We start from the raw sequence: 17,280 nt of genomic DNA, 5'->3' as shown, positions 1-17,280 counted from the left end.
GATGTCAGCAACGGATCGGCATTTCATCAGTGTGGCACTTTTTCAATCATCCAATGAGGCTCAAGCCGTTTGCTGGCTTTGTTTTCATCGTTGCGTGGCAATGTCAGAGAAATGCATGCATAATGTAACGTTACAACAGAATCACAATTTTGCCTTGATATCTTCATTCCCTGCAGCAAGCTCACACACCCGCCGCATATCCCGCAATGCCTGCGCAATGTGATGCTTGAAGCGCTGTGTGGATGTAACGCTGCAGGAGAATTTGCTCTCAATGCCAAATTTGATCAGATGCGGGCCAGCAAGATCTGCGTGTGGTGATTAGCACTGAGGAGTTACTGATGCACATGACTATCTCCTCCTCATAGCTTGAGCCACAATCCACTCACAGTTTATCCCATATCCATCAGGCCAGGCAGCACCAAATCCGGTACCCATGAATTTCCCACCAGCACTCAGTCCCGATGTTGACAATTTCCATTCTTGAGATTTCGCATACATCTCATCCTCGAACAGAGCATGGGTTTCTCCAGCTCTCAATTGGACCTTCAGTCCCATGAGATGCCTATCGAATCCGTGTCCTGCAGAGGAGTCCCGTGTGAGGGTGTTATGTGTAGTACATGCCTTGGTGAGAAGAGCATAGCGAGTCTTGTCCTAGACACAATGTCAGTTCACCATCGCGCCATAGCAGTGCAGGCGGTCACTCACATCCCCGGTCGGATCCTGCATCGCTTTGACAAGATCCCTGCTATCGCTACTCAGAGTGCGGATGACGTCGGTGCGGCCGTGCAACAACATCCTGGTCGATGCTGTTTCATAAGTCGCCGTTGCATAGCCCTGATCTTTGTACCAAGCTAATTGGAGGATCTGTTGGATATATGCATCGGGCGACTGCTTGGCTGTGACATGTTGTATCAGCGGCCTATACTGCTTCCGGTGATCAGAAGCGTACTCACCAACTTTCTTGATCCATTCTGCCCCGTACTCTGCCCACCATAAAGGACTCGCATCCGAATCGTCGATCAATTTCTGATTTCTGGATTTGCATTCCTTAATTTCCCTTTGGATCTCCTCATCCACCACCCATTCCAGTCTCTCCCACCCCTGCACCTCGGTGGGTTTCGCAGTGATGCTCCCGGCAAATTGACCTTCGTCGACAGGTTCTCCAAGCACGTACTCAGTTGCAACGGAGGGGATCAACGCATCAACAGGACTATGTTCGCCCATGAGGCCGGTACGCCCATTGGTCTCGAGCATGACATTGATAGCTTTGTCAAACCATCTATTCCTGCCACCATCGATCCCCGAAGCAGAATTTCGGACCTGCGCATCGACGGCAGGTAGTCGAAGGGGATCATCACTGGGGACACTAGGGAGAGTGTATGGGTCCAGAGAAAGAGCTATCAGAGATCGAGAGATGGAATTGAGAGTGGATCTATTGGTTGGAGAGAGTAGCAGAAGGTGTTCCCGGTTCTATGCACTGGTCAGCTGCCGATCCACGATTACAAACTCACCTTTACCCAATTATCACGCTCGTCGGCGGTCAATATGCCAATCTGACTAGGTATTTCTCCACCGTCCTTTCTTCTTTTCGCGTCGGTGGCAGCTGATCGGAAACGTCTCTCTACCTCAGCCACAGAGATGGGCTCGGGTATGCCATCCTCGCCCAAGGAGAAGATATCCACCGAATATACGAAGTCATCGATGAGTAGCGTGATATGTAATGCTTTGGTGTCTATGACCGAGAAAGCATCACAATTGGGAAGGGGAATACGGGATAGATTGAACATCCTGCCAGCAAATGAGCGGTGAGCTGACCGTATCAGCCAAAGTTAGAAAGCGTGTCTTACTTTGCATATTGGTCCATGTCAAATGGACCTGCTCGCGAAGAATCCGGTAAGATTTCCTCCCTATCGGATGTCAGGCTGCTACTTGCGAAGGCACTGGGATCAAAACTCACCGAAGTAGCTTGGTCCTGAACTCTGAGAACCTTCTTGCTACCCACGCCGCTTTCCTGATTTGCCAATCGCTTATCCACTCCCGCTTGGTCACTTTCTCGTACACGATGGGTGCATCCACCTTGCCGTGTTTGGCGTCCAGCCATTGTTGGCCTCCACCTTGACTTCCCGATGGAACGTCTTGGGAAGGATGGTGCGGGGGTACGGGTATAGGCGTGGTGAATGAGATGCTATCTTTAGAGTAAGTGGGAGGTTGAGGATCACTTGGATCTGGTGCGAAAAGTAACCACCAATTCGAATTGATGAGAAGCGGTGCTCGCCATGTATGGTAAGCGAGAGCCAGCCACAGTGTATCGTTCAGCCAATTATTCGGTGATACGTGATCAAGGTCTGCCGAGGAATCGGCCTTTATCAGCCATTATCCTGTTTCATGCTGTCAAGGACGACACGGGACCTAGTACTAACCCCTCAGACGTTCCTGCAACGCTCGTCCCAAACCTCCTGGACTAGCGAAATCCTTCGCATACAGCTTTCTCTTCTCGATTTCATTAGGTAAAGATGCAGGATCATACTGAAAGCATGTCAGCTTGGTCCAGCCATGGGGCAAATAGGATAGTTTAGCTCACGGCTTGCTCCAGTAATGGGACCAAGCTCTTCACATATCCTTCCAGACTCTTCTCAAGTTCTGGGACAGGCAATCTCGGCAATTTGGATTGATTCGAGAATGTCTTGGGCTGGTCCCGACGATGGGCGGACAGCGAGAACATCCTGGTTTGCGACTGTTGAGCAGTGCTGGGAGCGGATCTCCAACTGAAGGCAGGCAGAGGTCGACGAGCGATTGAGCTGGATGAAGATATATACACAGATGGAGGGATAAGATGTCGAGTTGGAAGAGCAAGAGCCATGGTGTTTTCACCTTTCGATGCTACACACAATATGCTGAGATCACCATGGGTGAGATGAGTTGGGAATGAAACCCTTCAGAGTTACCATGAATGGTGAGATGCGGAGGGAGATGCAGCAGCAGTTCTCTGGATGTCAGTAGTAGTGGTGGATGGAAACAACAAAACTCAATCAGCTCTCTTCCGGGCATCGGGATAACCGGTCGATTAGGCACGCACACAACAAGACTCTTTCGGGAAATATCGACCAGAACCAAAGACGCTTGGACCCCCACCGGGAGCAACCACCCAGTCGACGGTCTGTCAACCTATTGCTCTTAGCAGTCGTACATTGATATCGATCATGGTCATCCATCAAGCTACCTTCCAGAGCAGTATTCTGAGCGGAGCACGCCCTAGCAGCATATATCCACACAGTGAACCGTGATTGTCTCAACCTATACGCGCACGTACACGGCAGTATTCCACCTCCTTTCCTTTCCTCTCTACGCTTCCTGCAGCCCATTATCCTCAGGGCCCTGTCCCAGGCCTGGCCGTGGTCTCAGCTGTGTGACCTCTTGACACAGCAGCCTTTTGCTTAGAGGCCGCTTTGGTATGACGTGCGATGCGGCCCTCGCGCAGCTGTTGGATATGGGGATTCCGAGAGGTCGAGCTAGAGCAGCGTTGAAGAGATCCAAGGGTGATGTCATGTCAGCAGCGGTGAGCTTTATGCCTTGCTCTCGCTTTATTCGGCGAGATATCTGGACATGAAGTCAAAACTGATCACAACATCAAGGAACGAGTCTTCGCCGGAGAGTTTGACGAGATATCATCTGATGACGAAGGACAGGATGACATGCAGCCAGTCCCAGGAGCACTCAAAGATCAGAATTTTGTCGGGCTACAAGTGAGTTCTTACAAGCTAATACAGTACACTTGCTGACTGAAGACTCGTCAGACTGCTGAACAGATGTCAAGCACTTCTACTATCTGCAATACCGATGCAAAGCGAACAAGACCTAGCAGCTCTGTCATTGACGACGAACATGAGATTATCGCGTCGGATAGTGAAACGGACGAAGGAGACAATTATGATCAGGGATTCGAGGAGGAAGGTAAGCGTATCTTACCAAACGTTTCAAGCTGACAGAGCTTCTGGACAGACGTCGTCATGTCAAGCGATAAACAGGGTGTAGATCCATATGCGGGCATTTTTTTCTCCAAAAACCGCCTTGAGAAGATAATCACACCGTTGAAGAAGGAGTACTACGCGCTTGTTGCGCTACCTGCAAACAGATCAAAAAAATCTGGACCATCCACGAATGGCTGGGTGAGAATATTGGATAAGGGAGAGTGGATGAGTGGGTGCCCAGAAGGAAGTAAGTTAAATTGCTGTGTGCCACTTCGCAAAAGCTGACAAGATTCGAAGACGAGCAAAGTCTCCTATTCCAGCTCTACTCCGTGTTGGAAGAAGGGAGAATTGCATGTCCTTCGGGCTGCGGACATTCGTTCCTTAGGCGAAAGCAGAACTTTTTTGTCCTCTTCGTAAGGGAAAGTTTTCTCCGTTGGTAGTGAGCGGCGCTGACCCCTGTACGTAGCCTGATCTCTCCATGTACCTGGCTCACCTCTCTGCCAACCTGCGGTCGACATGTCCAAATTGTCAGATCCGGATTTGTTTGGCATGTGGTGAACGTACGGGCAAATGGCCTTCTGAGAGAGGTAGTGCTCCGGGCAGAGGAACGCCTCATTCCTTGGAAGAAAACAGCAGACAGGATCACTGGCCACAGGACGATGTCTTATTGCACTGTCCCAACATTCAAGTGAGCTCACAAACTGTGTTAAGTCATCCTGCCAACTGCTCTCGCGTGGGAGAGTAGAGACTGACAAGCGTAATCTTTAGGGAGTAATCCTCGGTGTTGGCTTGCGTATGATTGAGCTAGCCTTTGCTGGAGAGGGTGAAAAGGGACAGAATACCGCGGTCGCGTTGGAATCACATGCTGGATCTGATGATCGCGATGACGATACAGAAGATTATTACGACCAGCATCCCGACATTCACAATGACGCTGTCGGTAGTTTCATGAGCCACAGGAAGGGTAAAGGAGTCGGGTATGCTGGAACTGTATCAGAAGATGTATGTGATGTGCGACTGCGGTGTTTGGTCGAAGCTCACAGCCTTTCAGCGAAGCGGACAGATCAGGGCGGAGAGAGCACAGAAAGAAGCGGACGATAAAACGAGCACGCTACTGTCGCAGGTCAGCGTCTACCTCCCGCATTTGAATCGGGAGGGAGGGGCTCGCGTTTCGGATCATTTAGTCCATCCGACCGCTCTTGCCCACGTCAGACGACGCAGCGCGTTTGTCAACGATCTTTTGCGGAATGACTCTCTCATGGACATGTCGAAACGAGGGAACCTGTACAGAGTGCTCTTCAATTGGCTGGAGGTATGTTCGACAGTCTTCGAAAGACCTTGGGATCTGGCTGAAAAGAGACTCACAAGGCCGTGGCCAGTCACGAAGCGCTTGCAAGCATGCTTGCTATGCCCCAGATGAGGCCCATCAGGACCGAGCCTGCGCCCCATGACTCTCACTTTGTTATGATCACTTATGAGGGCTCGTCGAGTCCTCGAGAGCTGCTGGAGAATTGTGTCATACAGGCACAGGCTGCGCTGAAGGGGCTCGAAAGCGATGTAGATCCCGAAGATGTCGATGAAGTGACTGAGGAGGACTTGAGACTGACAAACGCGCAGCTTAATCAGAAGAAGGGACGTGACTCAGAAGCGTGTAAGGAGAACCAAAATATCGTCTTAAAGCAGTTCTGGTGGGTGACAGATCGCCATTATACCATAATTTCTCACTGATGGTCAATAAGCCTACGGATAATATCGACTGCCGAGACCATCGATGGTTCCCTGGTGGAGACAAAGGGGAAGCCATTTGTGGAAAAGATGAGGGAACAATTGCCGCGCTTACCTGAAAAAGGCGAAAAGATCAGGAGCGAGCCAGAGATGCATCGACCAATGAGGCCGCAAGCAATATATGTAAGCAAGTTGAGGTTGCGCTTCCCGGTGGAGGCTGACCATAGCTGCACAGATGAGGATTGGGCAGGTCGCGCACGATTCCAGTATTGTGATATGTCCATTGGGTCGGAAAACAGTAGCAATATCGCCTATAAGCACGCTTTCAACGGAGTCATCCAAAAGATGGTGGGAATGGTTAGGTTCCGATTGGTCGCATCTACCTTTCGTGGATGCTGACAAAGTGGACGCACCAGGACTTGCCAAAACGGTCGTTAGCTATCGCCAAAGAGCTTGCAATCCTAACTACAAGTCTTCCTGTGGCTTGGCATTCGACCATCTTCCTTCGGGTCGATATAGCCCGAGTCGACGTACTCAAGGCTATGATCATTGGTCCTGAGGGTACACCGTACGAGAACGGATGCTTCATTTTTGACATTTTCCTCCCAGCCGATTACAACATAAGTTGTCCACAAGTCAAGGCCATGACCACCAATGGGGGCCAGTACAGGTACAATCCAAACCTGTATGCAGATGGGGTCAGTACCGCTACGAGATTACTCGTAGCCGACAACCAGGCCTGATCTGTTATCCTACATTTGCAGAAAGTTTGCCTCAGTCTCTTAGGAACTTGGGGTGGACCAGGGTGGATCTCTGGACAATCGACGCTGCTACAGGTTCTGGTGTCCATTCAAAGTCTGATCCTTTGCGAAGAACCGTATCTTAACGAGCCGGGTGAGTCAGAACCAGTCACCTCTTCTTCCGTGGAAGCTGATGAGGCGACTGAAAACAGCTTATGCAAACGAAAGTGGGGTAAGCTGGGCCCGGGTACAAAATCTGGAAGCGTCCAGAACTGATGATCACCTATTACAAGTCCACGAACAGTAAAGCTTACTCGGCCAATGTTAGAAGGATGGTCCTCGCGGATGCCATGGCCAACAATATCAAATGCCCGCCATTCCCCTGTGAGTTGTACATTACATGGTCCCGGCACTGGAAAAAGCTGATCAGACGATCGTGTAGTTGAGAACGAGATCAGGACGCACTTCCGTCTGAAAGCTGAGGATGTTAGAAAGCAGATCACGAGGCATGTTCCTTGACGGCGTCTTGCGTGACACTTCACATAAGTTACCAGCTGACATGCATCTTGTGCGCAGATGGAAAGCTCTTGACGACGGGCAAGCGATCAAAACAGACGATCATTCTCCTCATTCAGGCACTCAAATGTCAAAACCATCAAAGGGTACACCTTTTGACCAGGCGGCTGAAGCAGTCCGCCAGATGTTGAATAAGCTTGAAAGACAGGAAGGGATTAGACAGGACGCATCGGGACAGGAAGAGACGAAGAATCCGGGTCAAGGGATCGAAGGTCCTAAATCGAAGGAGTGATAGTGATGGAAATCTCTTGTTCTCAGGGGTCTGTAGGTGGTTAGTGACAAGAGAGGGGCGATACTTGAGAGAAAAGCCATGCAAATCACATGTCAACCTTTATATGTGATGTAGGAACCAGACGGACTTACGCGACTGGGTCGGATTTTGCCACTCGCCACCTGGTTTTGCCACCCAACTGCGCCGAAAGACCGCCGCGCTCTCGTACATGATCTTCGACCAGCAACAATGAGAACACTCGTCTTCATTCCTCTACATCCTCTCGCCTTTGCTCCTTGAGACCTTCACCTCAGTGCTGACGGCTACGTCCAGGTCAAATTGAGATCCTGGTCGATTCTTTCGCTCCTTTCAATCACCTGCGATCTATCACCTTTCATCGATCAAAACTCATTGTCCAGTGGAGAGGTAACTTCTGCCGATCGACATCGCAAGCCAAATAACGAACATCAACCTCTAACGTGATTCAACATTCCTCAAGCGGGCAAAGAAATGTAAGTGTCCTGAGGCCTTGAATGTACTCGATGTCGCTCGGGGCTTTTGGGTGTTATTGGTCTGAGCTGACTCAGCCCGAACTTAGCTTTGCCTTCCAATCCCCATTTGATACCCCATTACGCCAAGCGCATCGCATAAAAATGGTCTCGACCAAATCCCCACAACCGAAATCACCGCCTTCGACTCACAAGGTCCGCTCCCCTCGTTCCCCTCGCTCTCCACGTCACAAAGCCATACCCACAGAGGCATTCACACCTCTGTCTTCTGTTCTCGCCGATGAACCTATGGTAATTGACCCACCTTCAAGCACTACCGTCACTTCGGCAGCGTCCCCTCCTCTCGATCTTAGATTGAGGAGGGTCATCTCGGGAGGAACGGATGGATCCACGTCGGTCAGCACAAACCTGGCCACACCGACTACAGGCAGTGTACCCATGTCACCCAGCTCAACAGGTGTGCGCACCCCTAGACCAAGAAAGGCACCCCTCAAGAGTGATGCGGACAGTATGGATATCGACGGGAAGAAAGAGAAGGACGGAGGACATCAGTTGGCTTCGGAGATGGATGGACTGCAAGTACAATCACCTAGCAATGGCAACGGGACTTTGCCCACGTCCGCTCTTGGCATTAGTCAGGTCTCAGCAGGTGATTTTCCACTTCCTCAAAAACAAACACAACCTTCGTCTTTATCCTCCAATTCCACGTCTGGACACGATAGATCATACTCCAGCTCGACAGATTCAACCTCCACCTCTTCCGTCAATCACTCCATCATACCGCCGCACTTTGGTTCCAGCTACGGGGCCGAAGGTTTTCCAGTCCATCCGATGTACAGTCGATCTCCAGAAGGTAGTCCTGCGGCATACGCAACGCAAGGCGGTGGACCTGAGTTAGGGCACGTGATTGGTCACGGCAACGGCAACAGCAGTAGCACGTCGAACGGTGGTGGGATTGACCCCGATCTTGCTGCGAGACAAGCAGCAGTTTTGGCCAAGGCGGACGAAGCGGTCCGACAGCTGAATAACACAGCGACTCTCTTTCAAGGTCCATCTACACCTGGATTGCCCCAATACGACCCGTCCTTCCAGATACCGAGGAATTACGCCAACTTCGTGACTCCTCATCAACCTAATCCGGCTGTCACAAGACAGTCATCCACTAGCTCAAGCACTACAGATGCAGCCAGCACCAGTTCAGAAGAATCGGATTGGTGCATCCCTACTATCGAATGGGTACCAACAAATCCGACATCTCCTGGCGTACAACACTCGCCTTATTTGCATAGCCCAGGCACGATGTTTGCTCAAAGAGAAAGAGATCGAGCCGCCTCAGCTTCTGCTGGGAAAATGCCACCACCATCATTAGCGGGCAAGGGCGTATCATCGCCTAGAAGAACAAGTGGGGCTAGCACAAACGGCCATCTTGAAGCGCCACCTCTCCAGCATGTACAGTCTGGTGGCTTACCTGTTGGAGCATCGGCAGCGACTCCGTCCGGTTTGCGACAATCCAGTGCACTGCCTTCTGGCGTGGCCGCTGACACTGTGGACGATGACGACGACGATGCGACCGTTGGCCAAGGACGTGATCGATCGCCGTCCACCTCATCACAGTCCGCGCAGAGTGGATTGGATCTTCTTTGGCGAGCGGCTCATGGTATCGCTCAACCGGCACCATATGACGCGTCCTTTGAGCATAAGGGTAAGCGAAAGGCTGGCGCCGAGGCTGTAGACAAGTGGAGGAGTAGCGGGATTCCTACCGGTGTCGGCGCTCCCCCTTCTGCCGGCGAACATCGGGAGGTCAAAGTAGAAAAACCCAGTAATACTGGACTCCCTAGGAAAAGACGAAGGAGCGAGGCTCAGATGGAAGTGATCGATCCTTCGCTGCGCAGAGAAGGGTACGCGGACGAGGATGAGGAAGCAGCAATGGGTGACGAGGCGGGTGGGGAGGCAGATGAAGCAGCTAGGGAAAGTACAGGGAGTGAATATCAATCTGCTTCACCTAGCGAAGAGAATGGTAGCGACGACGAAAGCGAATACCATACCGGTAGACCCCGAGGTAGACAAAGTGGAGGAGCTACCCGAGGTCGAATCTCGGGAGGATCGAGAAGAGTGGGAGCAGCAGGTGGTGCCGTACGAGGCAAGGGAGGGGCTGTGATGAACGCTGCATCTGCACCTGGAGGTGTGACAAGAGGGGGCACGATCAAGAAGGTCAGAAAGGTTGGAGACTCACCTTCAGGTGGAAGTAAGGGCGGAAGAAAGGGAAGTGTTACTGGAAGTGTCCCTGCTGGTGGGGTTCAATGCGAATATGTCAATCCTTTACCGGTGAGTGCTCATCATCCTGAGTTGGGGACGAAAGCTGACGTCGTATACACTGAACAGCCATACAATCGTTGTACCGATGTATTTACAAGAAAGTACGATCTTCCACGACACATGGCACGACATGCAAGGAGGGAAGGAGAGTTGGTATACGAGGGTAAATTGACCGAAGATAAAGCGATCTTGTGGAGGACTATAAAAGACAAACCAAAGGTCACTTGTCAGAGCTGTGGAGAAAGCTTTACGAGGTGAGTCCGATTTTCAGCGGGAACGAGGTCGTGTCCAACTGACTTTGATGGTCGGTGCAGGATGGACGCTTTGAAACGACATCAGGCGAAACAACATCACCATTGAGCACGAGTGGGGCTTCAGCGGGCTTTGTGGAGTACGATGGAAGAGAAGGTGTTGACTTTTTTACGATTGTTTAAAGCATAAACTTGCAACTATCATCGAGCATGAATCCGTGTCGTAGGAAGGGAGGGCTGTGTGTACGGTTTTCAGAGAGAATACATGGAGGAGATGGAAGGGAAGATATCACTTGTATAGTCGTTATCATATCGTTTGTTGTGTCGACAATGGAGCGAACCATCATGCACAAGTCGTACAAGTTCACAATGCACCGAAAAGAAAATCGAGCCAAACCCGAAGTCCAGGCAGCAAAAGCCGGTAATAGAGAAAGATCTTGCAACGAAACGCAGACCCACATATAAGGGCTTTTGTACGGCTTGCTTTTCATCTACGGCCATAGAACACAGAAAGCATTTCATCCCGTCCGCTTTGGAAAATTAAGCTGTGTATCGCTCGGTTAGTACCCAGGTGGGGGACCACTTGGGAATCCCGGGTGCTGTAGTTTTTGCTGTTTTCCCCCTTTTTGCGATGCATGCTTGTTGTGCGATGAACGATGAAAAAAAAGGCAGAGAGAGAGCTTAAACGAGAGATGAAATGTGACGTGGTGGAGAAAGTGTGGGAGAAAGCATGTATTTTCGGAATGTGACTTTTTCGCGAGGAAAGTGGAGGTGGACGTTGTCTGAATTGAATTTTGGTGTCTGGTGTCAACTCTCTCACGGTCGACCAAGTTACTAGGGAGTACTATTGTTCACGACTCGTGATCTTTCGGCGCCAACTGGGTAAACGTTGTTATGCGGAACAGTAGTTGACTTTTGACAACGCTACTCGAGTACTGTCGGATTTTCGTAAAGTCTTGCCGTCACTCAAGCACTTGCCTCTTGCCATCTCCGAGCAAAGACAACACATCAAGATGCCTCCTCCACCACAGACCACAGCGGGCGGTTCGACGTTCGACAAGAGTGAGTTTTTCGATTCTATTTGCGATGCCCGCGCCAGCTCGGTCGGACGTTACTGACCTTGGCTGCTGAACGATCTGCAGTGAAGATGGGAGCTATCATGGGTAGTGAGTCACAGTTCCCACTCGAATGTCCTCCCGTCTCGATCGCTCCGAGTCTCCGGCGAGATAGCTCCCATCCAGGCGTGAATAGAACCACAATGTACATCGTACTGAGCTCTTCCGGTCAAATAGGTTGTGTCGGCCTAACCATCGGTTTCATCTTCGGGTCATTCTCCGTCCTTCGGTATGTGTCTCCGTCGTGGCTCAAAGTACCAGAGCTCAATGCATTTCTTGTTCGCTCGCAGAGCCGGCCCGGGTCCTCGAGGTCTCGTCGCCACTTTGTCTCAATATATGCTCTCATCAGCAGCTACGTTCGGTTTCTTCATGTCTATCGGATCGGTGAGTGGACCGGACCATCTCACCGCTGTCCCACACTGCGTCTCGGCGTCTCGCTAGATCTGCGAGACGTTTATCCCATCTTGCATTCTGACTTGCCACACCTTTCGGAAATTCTTTCTTCCATCCTTATATCTACCACCGCCTGAGCTTCCTCTCCTTGACCTCGACAATCCCCACCTCGCTAATCCCCATGCTGTGATCCCCCTCATTTCCCTACACAGGTCATCCGAACAGAATCCCAATTCGCATACGCTCTCCCTCCAACTACACACGGCACCGCCACAGGCCCGCTGAGAATGGCTTGGCGACGAGCAGAAGAGAGACGGCGGATGGAGAAGCAATGAACGGGGAGTGTGTGTGGAGTGTGGTAAGGAGAATAGGGATGAGAGTGGCGAGAGTGGAAAGGTAGAGGGTAGAAGGACGGGATGGAAGCCAGGTCGTGGGATCGCTCGTGAGGAGTTCAGTGGCAAGTATGCTGAAGAGCAAAGAACGGTTTTCTTGGCTTTTGCTAAGCGCTGTCGCAGCAGTGCGAGAAGAACTCTGCGACGTATGTCAGGGAGAATATACGTCCGATGCAACGATATCAATCGTACTTTCTGGAGTCATCAAAGCGGGACGATCTCGAGATTGGAAAAGTGATTCGTGCAGATGCATGCTTCTTTCACCTGGCTTCAACTACAACTTCGCCAGGACCTTCAATGATTCTACGGGTACGGCCGCTTTACTGGGTCTCAAACCAGCTTTGAAACTATGTATATCCTCGATGAAAACATTCCCTTCTTTCACCTTGACCTCCTCTTCTTCACTGGCACCCGCTGAGGTACCCTTCAATCCCTCTACGCTCTCCTTCAGTGCCTGTCTCGTGTCCTCACTGACGTTCTCTGCCGAGTCAATCACTCCCAATGCGAACTTTTTGACACTTTCGATATCCGGGTTACTCGACAGGAGTTTTTGGATACTTGCTTGGTCTACCGCGATTCCAGCCTTAACAAAGCTTTCGATCAGAGGTTGAGCTGCCGCTGAATCGAACTTGATCCCCTTGTATTGCGATTTGAGCTGAATAGACAACTTGGCTCGCTTGGGTGATGAAGGGTGTATATAGGTCATCAAGACATCGAGAATATCTTGTTTCGTAGTCTTCCGTAATTCCGCAACGTCAGTCTCACCTATCAAAATATAGTCACATCAGTCATCTGCCCTGGTGTTCTCCACCCAAGACTCACGCTTGTCGAATTCGTAATACCGATCGGTGATTCTGCCCCAATATCGCCTCGTTTCTTCGCCCAAGTTCTTGGGCTTTTCCTCCTTCTTAGCGATCAATCCCACCTTGTGCTTCTCAAAGTCTTCCTCGCTCATATTTTCGATAGTCTCCTTCAGCTCTTCCAAAAACGCTTCTATTCTCGACTCCACAAAGACAGGCGATTTCTCACTCTGGACCAAAACAGTGTAACCCATTGTGCCCTGAGATGCTGATGCGTGACCATCAACTATGTAGCCAAGTTGTTGTTTGGTTCGGAGAACATTGAAGCACGGCTCGGAAGCGATTTGACCGAAGAGCGAAAGGTGATTCCGGAGAGTGACATCGCTGGGATCACCGACGTGAAGATGATAGATGACCGAGCCGTTCACTTCGGACTTGTTTGGGACGTCTATGGCCCAGATGTGCTGAGAAGCTGGTATCTGTTGTCAGCTCACGTAACAATCCATCGCAGACCGCACTTACATTCGGGAAGGACCAGCGATCGTGGGGCGACCAGTTCCGATTCAGTGAGTTGATGCGGTTTCAACACCCGCTCAAGCATGTCTTGAATCTCCTCCGCACCCTCCCGTGAGGTGTTGCCGTGGACAAGGGTCTCGATATGTAATCGAGTAAGCATTTCTCGACCGAAAGCCTGCACATCCTCAGCAGTAATGTCTACGGAGATCACATTCAGCTTGCTGATCAGAGTCTCGTTACACAAATCGGGCTTACATTCAAGTTCTCGTAGCTTCTCTTCTTGTGTCCAGACAACCTCCTGTGTCGCATAGTGCTCCCAGAACCTAGCAATCTTCCAAGGATCGCTCATTGCAAAGTTTTTCCAATTCATTCTGGTCTGCAAGTGATGTCATATCGTCAGATATTTGGCTCGGCCTTGTTGCTAGACGTTGACGTACCGCTTCAGCGATTTCCTGGAACCGCCCTTCGTCCACCTCGAAGTTCACAAACTTCTTCAACATTGTCTCCGTCAATACGGCAAGCTTGTCGCTAAATCCCCCAGCCGAGACACTGATTCCCTCATGAGAATTCCACAGACTGAAGCTAAGCTCCGCAAGATCTGCGTCATATACGTCCTCGGTGATAGAATCGGTGAAAAGGTCGCAAAACAGTCGAGATAGCACGGCGTTCCGAGGTGTCACGTTAAGGATGGGTCTGATAAGTCATCCTTGTAAGAAAGGCGGCGAGAAAGGCGAGAAAGAAAGACGCACGAATGCAGCATTACATCGAGATTCGCTTTGGGCAGCCAGAATCGATCGTCTCGCTTGTACCATAATCTAGACAAGGGGTTATCCTTCAGGATTACAGGGCGCTTGGCGGGCTGCGACAACGTCAGCAAAACGCATATGTCTCACATACGGCATTCTCCATTGATGCTTACCTCTGTGACCTCGAACTTCTCCACATCGAGCTTCTCCGGAATGAACAGGTTGGGTCCAGGTAATTGCAGATCGTCGAGTCGTGCGCCAGCCATTGCCTAAAATAGCCGTAAGCTTTTGGTAGAGGAGTTCTGAGGCCATCAACTCACTTCTCTCAGGAAATCCTCTGAGAATTTCACCCGCGTATATTCTGTACCATATATCGGCTCAGTCTTGTCGAAAGTGCCCTCGACATCCTTTGGCAGTTCTTTACATGTGACTCCAATAGCAGCTCGTCTGGGATCCAGCAGTTGAAGAGCCGCCGACAACTCATCTGATTTAAACTCCTCAACAAGCCATTTTGAGCTGACAATCTTCTCCCTTGGTACAGGAGTCTGTAACCACGATGACAAGCTGGAACAGTAGGTTGATGTTCGACCTCTCTCAGCAAAGCGGAAGGATATCTCGGAAATCGCTTTAATTTCATTGAAAGCCTCCGAAGATGGGGGCTGGGATCGAAGGAGAGAAATGTACTTGAAAATTGCTAGAGCGACGTCGCGATAATGAACTGTAAGAATCCTGATCAGCAAAATCCTAATCGAGCCTGACGAGACGAGCTAGCTCACCAAGACCGTCAGGACTCAGATCCACGGTGATCTTGAACAACCCAAAACCGGCCGCATCTTGGAAATTACCGGCCCTTAATGAATTGACCCATCCACGCTTCTTCAGGTACGACAAAATGGATCCTCGCCCTTCATGTCCGAGGAAATGCGCGAGGAAGTGGGTGGGCTGTCGTCGGGCTTTAGCAATGAGCTCATTCGCAGAGTATGACCGCCTCACCCTTGATTGATACAAATGCTCAGTGTCCGGGAATGGGAAATACATCTCCAGACCTCTCATATCCCTCACAGGTTTAGCAAATGTGAATTGCTGCGTTGTCGTCAGTCTGAACTCCCCTATCGATCGACCTAGTATGCCGAATCCAAATCGCAGCAACTCACCCCAAGATCCTCGACAGCATACGGACTGTCTTCGAATACGACTCGAACACCATCTGGGCCGACTTCAGGTTTCCCTTCTGTCCTCACAGGTACGCTTTCAAATCTCTCCTTGACCCATTTTTCGAGCGTCTCCACATCTTCTTTCCCTACTACTGCAAGCTTCATTCTCCTGGCACAGTACTCCTTCTCCCACCATTCGATGAGCTGTCGTCGGGGATCCCTACCCGCCTCTTTAGGCTTACTCCACAAGGACTCGTAGTTTCCCGTGCCGAACTTGCCGTAAGGGTGACCAGGTTTGGAAAGGTGTTTCTCAAGCTGGAAGAAACGCTGAAGGGAGAGTACATTAACGAACTCGTTCTATCCCACTCTTCACCGTATATGTGCTCACCCAAACATCGTTCTGAAGATTCTTCTTGTGCTCAGAATCGACAGCTTTGATCTCGCGCTCCGTACAATCCTGCCCGGATGATCGGTCGTCAGCCTGTGCTTGTACTATCCGTTTGTGTCACAGGTGACAGCATACCTCGTTGAAAAGTGGTTCAGTGAAGAAACCAGCGAATCTATCCAGAGCACCCTCCAAAGCATCGGGGGCGACGTCGAAAAAGTAGTTGGTCGAGGTCATTGCTGTCCAGGCGTTGGAGTGACCGTTGTGGGATGAAAGATACTGAGAGTATGCGTTTTCGCTGGGATGTGTTTTGGTTCCCATGAACAGCAGGTGTTCGCTGTAGCAGTATTAGCACTCAGCTTTCTATCTTCGTGACACCGTGATCGTATGAATCTCTAAGAAGCTGCTTCCATTCGCGTCGGACGTGAAGTCAAAACCCTTACCATCCCTTATTCCTCCATGCGCAGACCGGATTCCAACGACACAAGCGAAAACAACCGTTGTCCGCCACCCCACTCACCAGAAATGGGCACAACCCGGTAGATCCTCCGGATCGCTCAAATGTCCCACTCCCACATCCATACTAGCCGCACTCTTGTCCGCCTTCACATCACTGACCACGACCACTTCCAATCCATTCTTCAACGTGAAGTATTTGTGGGGTCGATCTTCTGTGGGAGGTAAGATGAGGTTGACGGGTTTGTCAGGAGAAGCTTTGGGTAATGGTGGACAAGGGGGGAAGGGGTTCTGCATGATGGGTGATATGGGGAGATGTGTTTTGGGGCTGTAAGAGTAGGTGTAGCGATTGGCGGTGGTAGAAAGAACGACGAAGTCGTACGTCAGCGTTGCATTTCGTGTTGCTGAAGCCACGCGATGGTAGGGAGAGCGAATGTACAGACCAACGGTGGACACAGGCACATGAGGTGGTAACCACGGACCAAGGAATGATCCATGATGGGCATATAAAAGGAGCCGCAGGAAGAACATCTACTCACTCAACTGAAGCGACCGAAGCGTATCCTCTCTTGTTCCCAAGGATTCCGACTGAAGCACGATTGAGCACTGAAAATTCTCTACTGGTAGATCTAGCCTTTGCGATATCTATGATTGATTTCGAGGTTGCGAACAAACGATGTGTATGATGTGTTTGAACTGATCGTTGCGATAGTATTCTGTTCGATGACGAAGAGATTGTTCTGGTGGATGTGAATGTGGATGTCGATGCTATTTTGGAGGTTGAATTTCTACCAATACCAGTACCAGTACCAATTAATCTATTCCTTATTATCGGTAACATGCGTAGAAGGAAGAAGAGGAGGAGTTGGACAAGAAAACGGTGAAAGAAAGAGTAGGAGAAGGAGAACAATGAGTATTGTGAATTGAAATCCAATCGAAGAACAATAACTCAGATCGAACAAAACGCCATCGTCAATCAATTTCCAGGTCCCAGGTGTTTCAATTCAGTGGCGAACGACCTCCTGAA

At 50.5% G+C, this 17,280-nt stretch overlaps 5 protein-coding genes and 1 non-coding gene across 6 annotated transcripts; 4 read left to right on the top strand and 2 right to left on the bottom strand.

Annotated features, from left to right (window-relative positions):
* Positions 1–141: 141 nt before the first annotated feature.
* Positions 142–2,722, bottom strand: IAR55_005100 (uncharacterized protein; the record flags this gene model as incomplete). Its single annotated transcript, XM_066948193.1, has 9 exons — positions 142–305; positions 387–651; positions 706–896; positions 954–1,320; positions 1,512–1,788; positions 1,848–1,907; positions 1,958–2,345; positions 2,421–2,526; positions 2,582–2,722. 9 exons carry the CDS (start codon positions 2,720–2,722, stop codon positions 142–144), a joined length of 1,959 nt encoding a protein of 652 aa, XP_066801652.1.
* Positions 2,723–3,451: 729 nt separating this feature from the next.
* Positions 3,452–7,241, top strand: IAR55_005099 (uncharacterized protein; the record flags this gene model as incomplete). The annotated part of the gene is made up of 18 exons (XM_066948192.1): positions 3,452–3,556; positions 3,633–3,743; positions 3,795–3,951; positions 4,000–4,215; positions 4,266–4,381; positions 4,435–4,656; positions 4,737–4,970; positions 5,020–5,280; positions 5,337–5,656; positions 5,708–5,774; positions 5,831–5,876; positions 5,929–6,050; positions 6,110–6,391; positions 6,458–6,587; positions 6,646–6,665; positions 6,727–6,817; positions 6,876–6,939; positions 7,010–7,241. The coding sequence occupies 18 exons, from the start codon at positions 3,452–3,454 to the stop codon at positions 7,239–7,241; spliced, it is 2,796 nt and encodes a 931-aa protein (XP_066801651.1).
* A 632-nt stretch (positions 7,242–7,873) lies between these two features.
* On the top strand, positions 7,874–10,405 carry IAR55_005098 (uncharacterized protein; the record flags this gene model as incomplete). Its single annotated transcript, XM_066948191.1, has 3 exons — positions 7,874–10,054; positions 10,112–10,299; positions 10,360–10,405. 3 exons carry the CDS (start codon positions 7,874–7,876, stop codon positions 10,403–10,405), a joined length of 2,415 nt encoding a protein of 804 aa, XP_066801650.1.
* Positions 10,406–10,788: 383 nt separating this feature from the next.
* IAR55_005097 lies at positions 10,789–10,903 on the top strand. Its single transcript, XR_010824801.1, has one exon. It is a non-coding gene; the product is annotated as a 5S ribosomal RNA (ribosomal RNA).
* A 406-nt stretch (positions 10,904–11,309) lies between these two features.
* IAR55_005096 (protein mgr2) lies at positions 11,310–12,139 on the top strand (the record flags this gene model as incomplete). Its single annotated transcript, XM_066948190.1, has 5 exons — positions 11,310–11,358; positions 11,439–11,462; positions 11,589–11,640; positions 11,702–11,795; positions 12,017–12,139. 5 exons carry the CDS (start codon positions 11,310–11,312, stop codon positions 12,137–12,139), a joined length of 342 nt encoding a protein of 113 aa, XP_066801649.1.
* Positions 12,140–12,470: 331 nt separating this feature from the next.
* On the bottom strand, positions 12,471–17,094 carry IAR55_005095 (uncharacterized protein; the record flags this gene model as incomplete). The annotated part of the gene is made up of 15 exons (XM_066948189.1): positions 12,471–12,961; positions 13,019–13,468; positions 13,519–13,710; positions 13,768–13,888; positions 13,950–14,205; positions 14,262–14,371; positions 14,432–14,527; positions 14,579–14,976; positions 15,035–15,200; positions 15,252–15,341; positions 15,413–15,739; positions 15,801–15,869; positions 15,936–16,134; positions 16,318–16,581; positions 16,793–17,094. The coding sequence occupies 15 exons, from the start codon at positions 17,092–17,094 to the stop codon at positions 12,471–12,473; spliced, it is 3,531 nt and encodes a 1,176-aa protein (XP_066801648.1).
* Positions 17,095–17,280: the final 186 nt, after the last annotated feature.

The sequence above is a fragment of the Kwoniella newhampshirensis genome, chromosome 9 (assembly GCF_039105145.1).
Source record: "Kwoniella newhampshirensis strain CBS 13917 chromosome 9, whole genome shotgun sequence".
NCBI lineage: Eukaryota > Fungi > Basidiomycota > Tremellomycetes > Tremellales > Cryptococcaceae > Kwoniella > Kwoniella newhampshirensis.
This window is presented reverse-complemented; position numbering and strand designations above follow the sequence as displayed.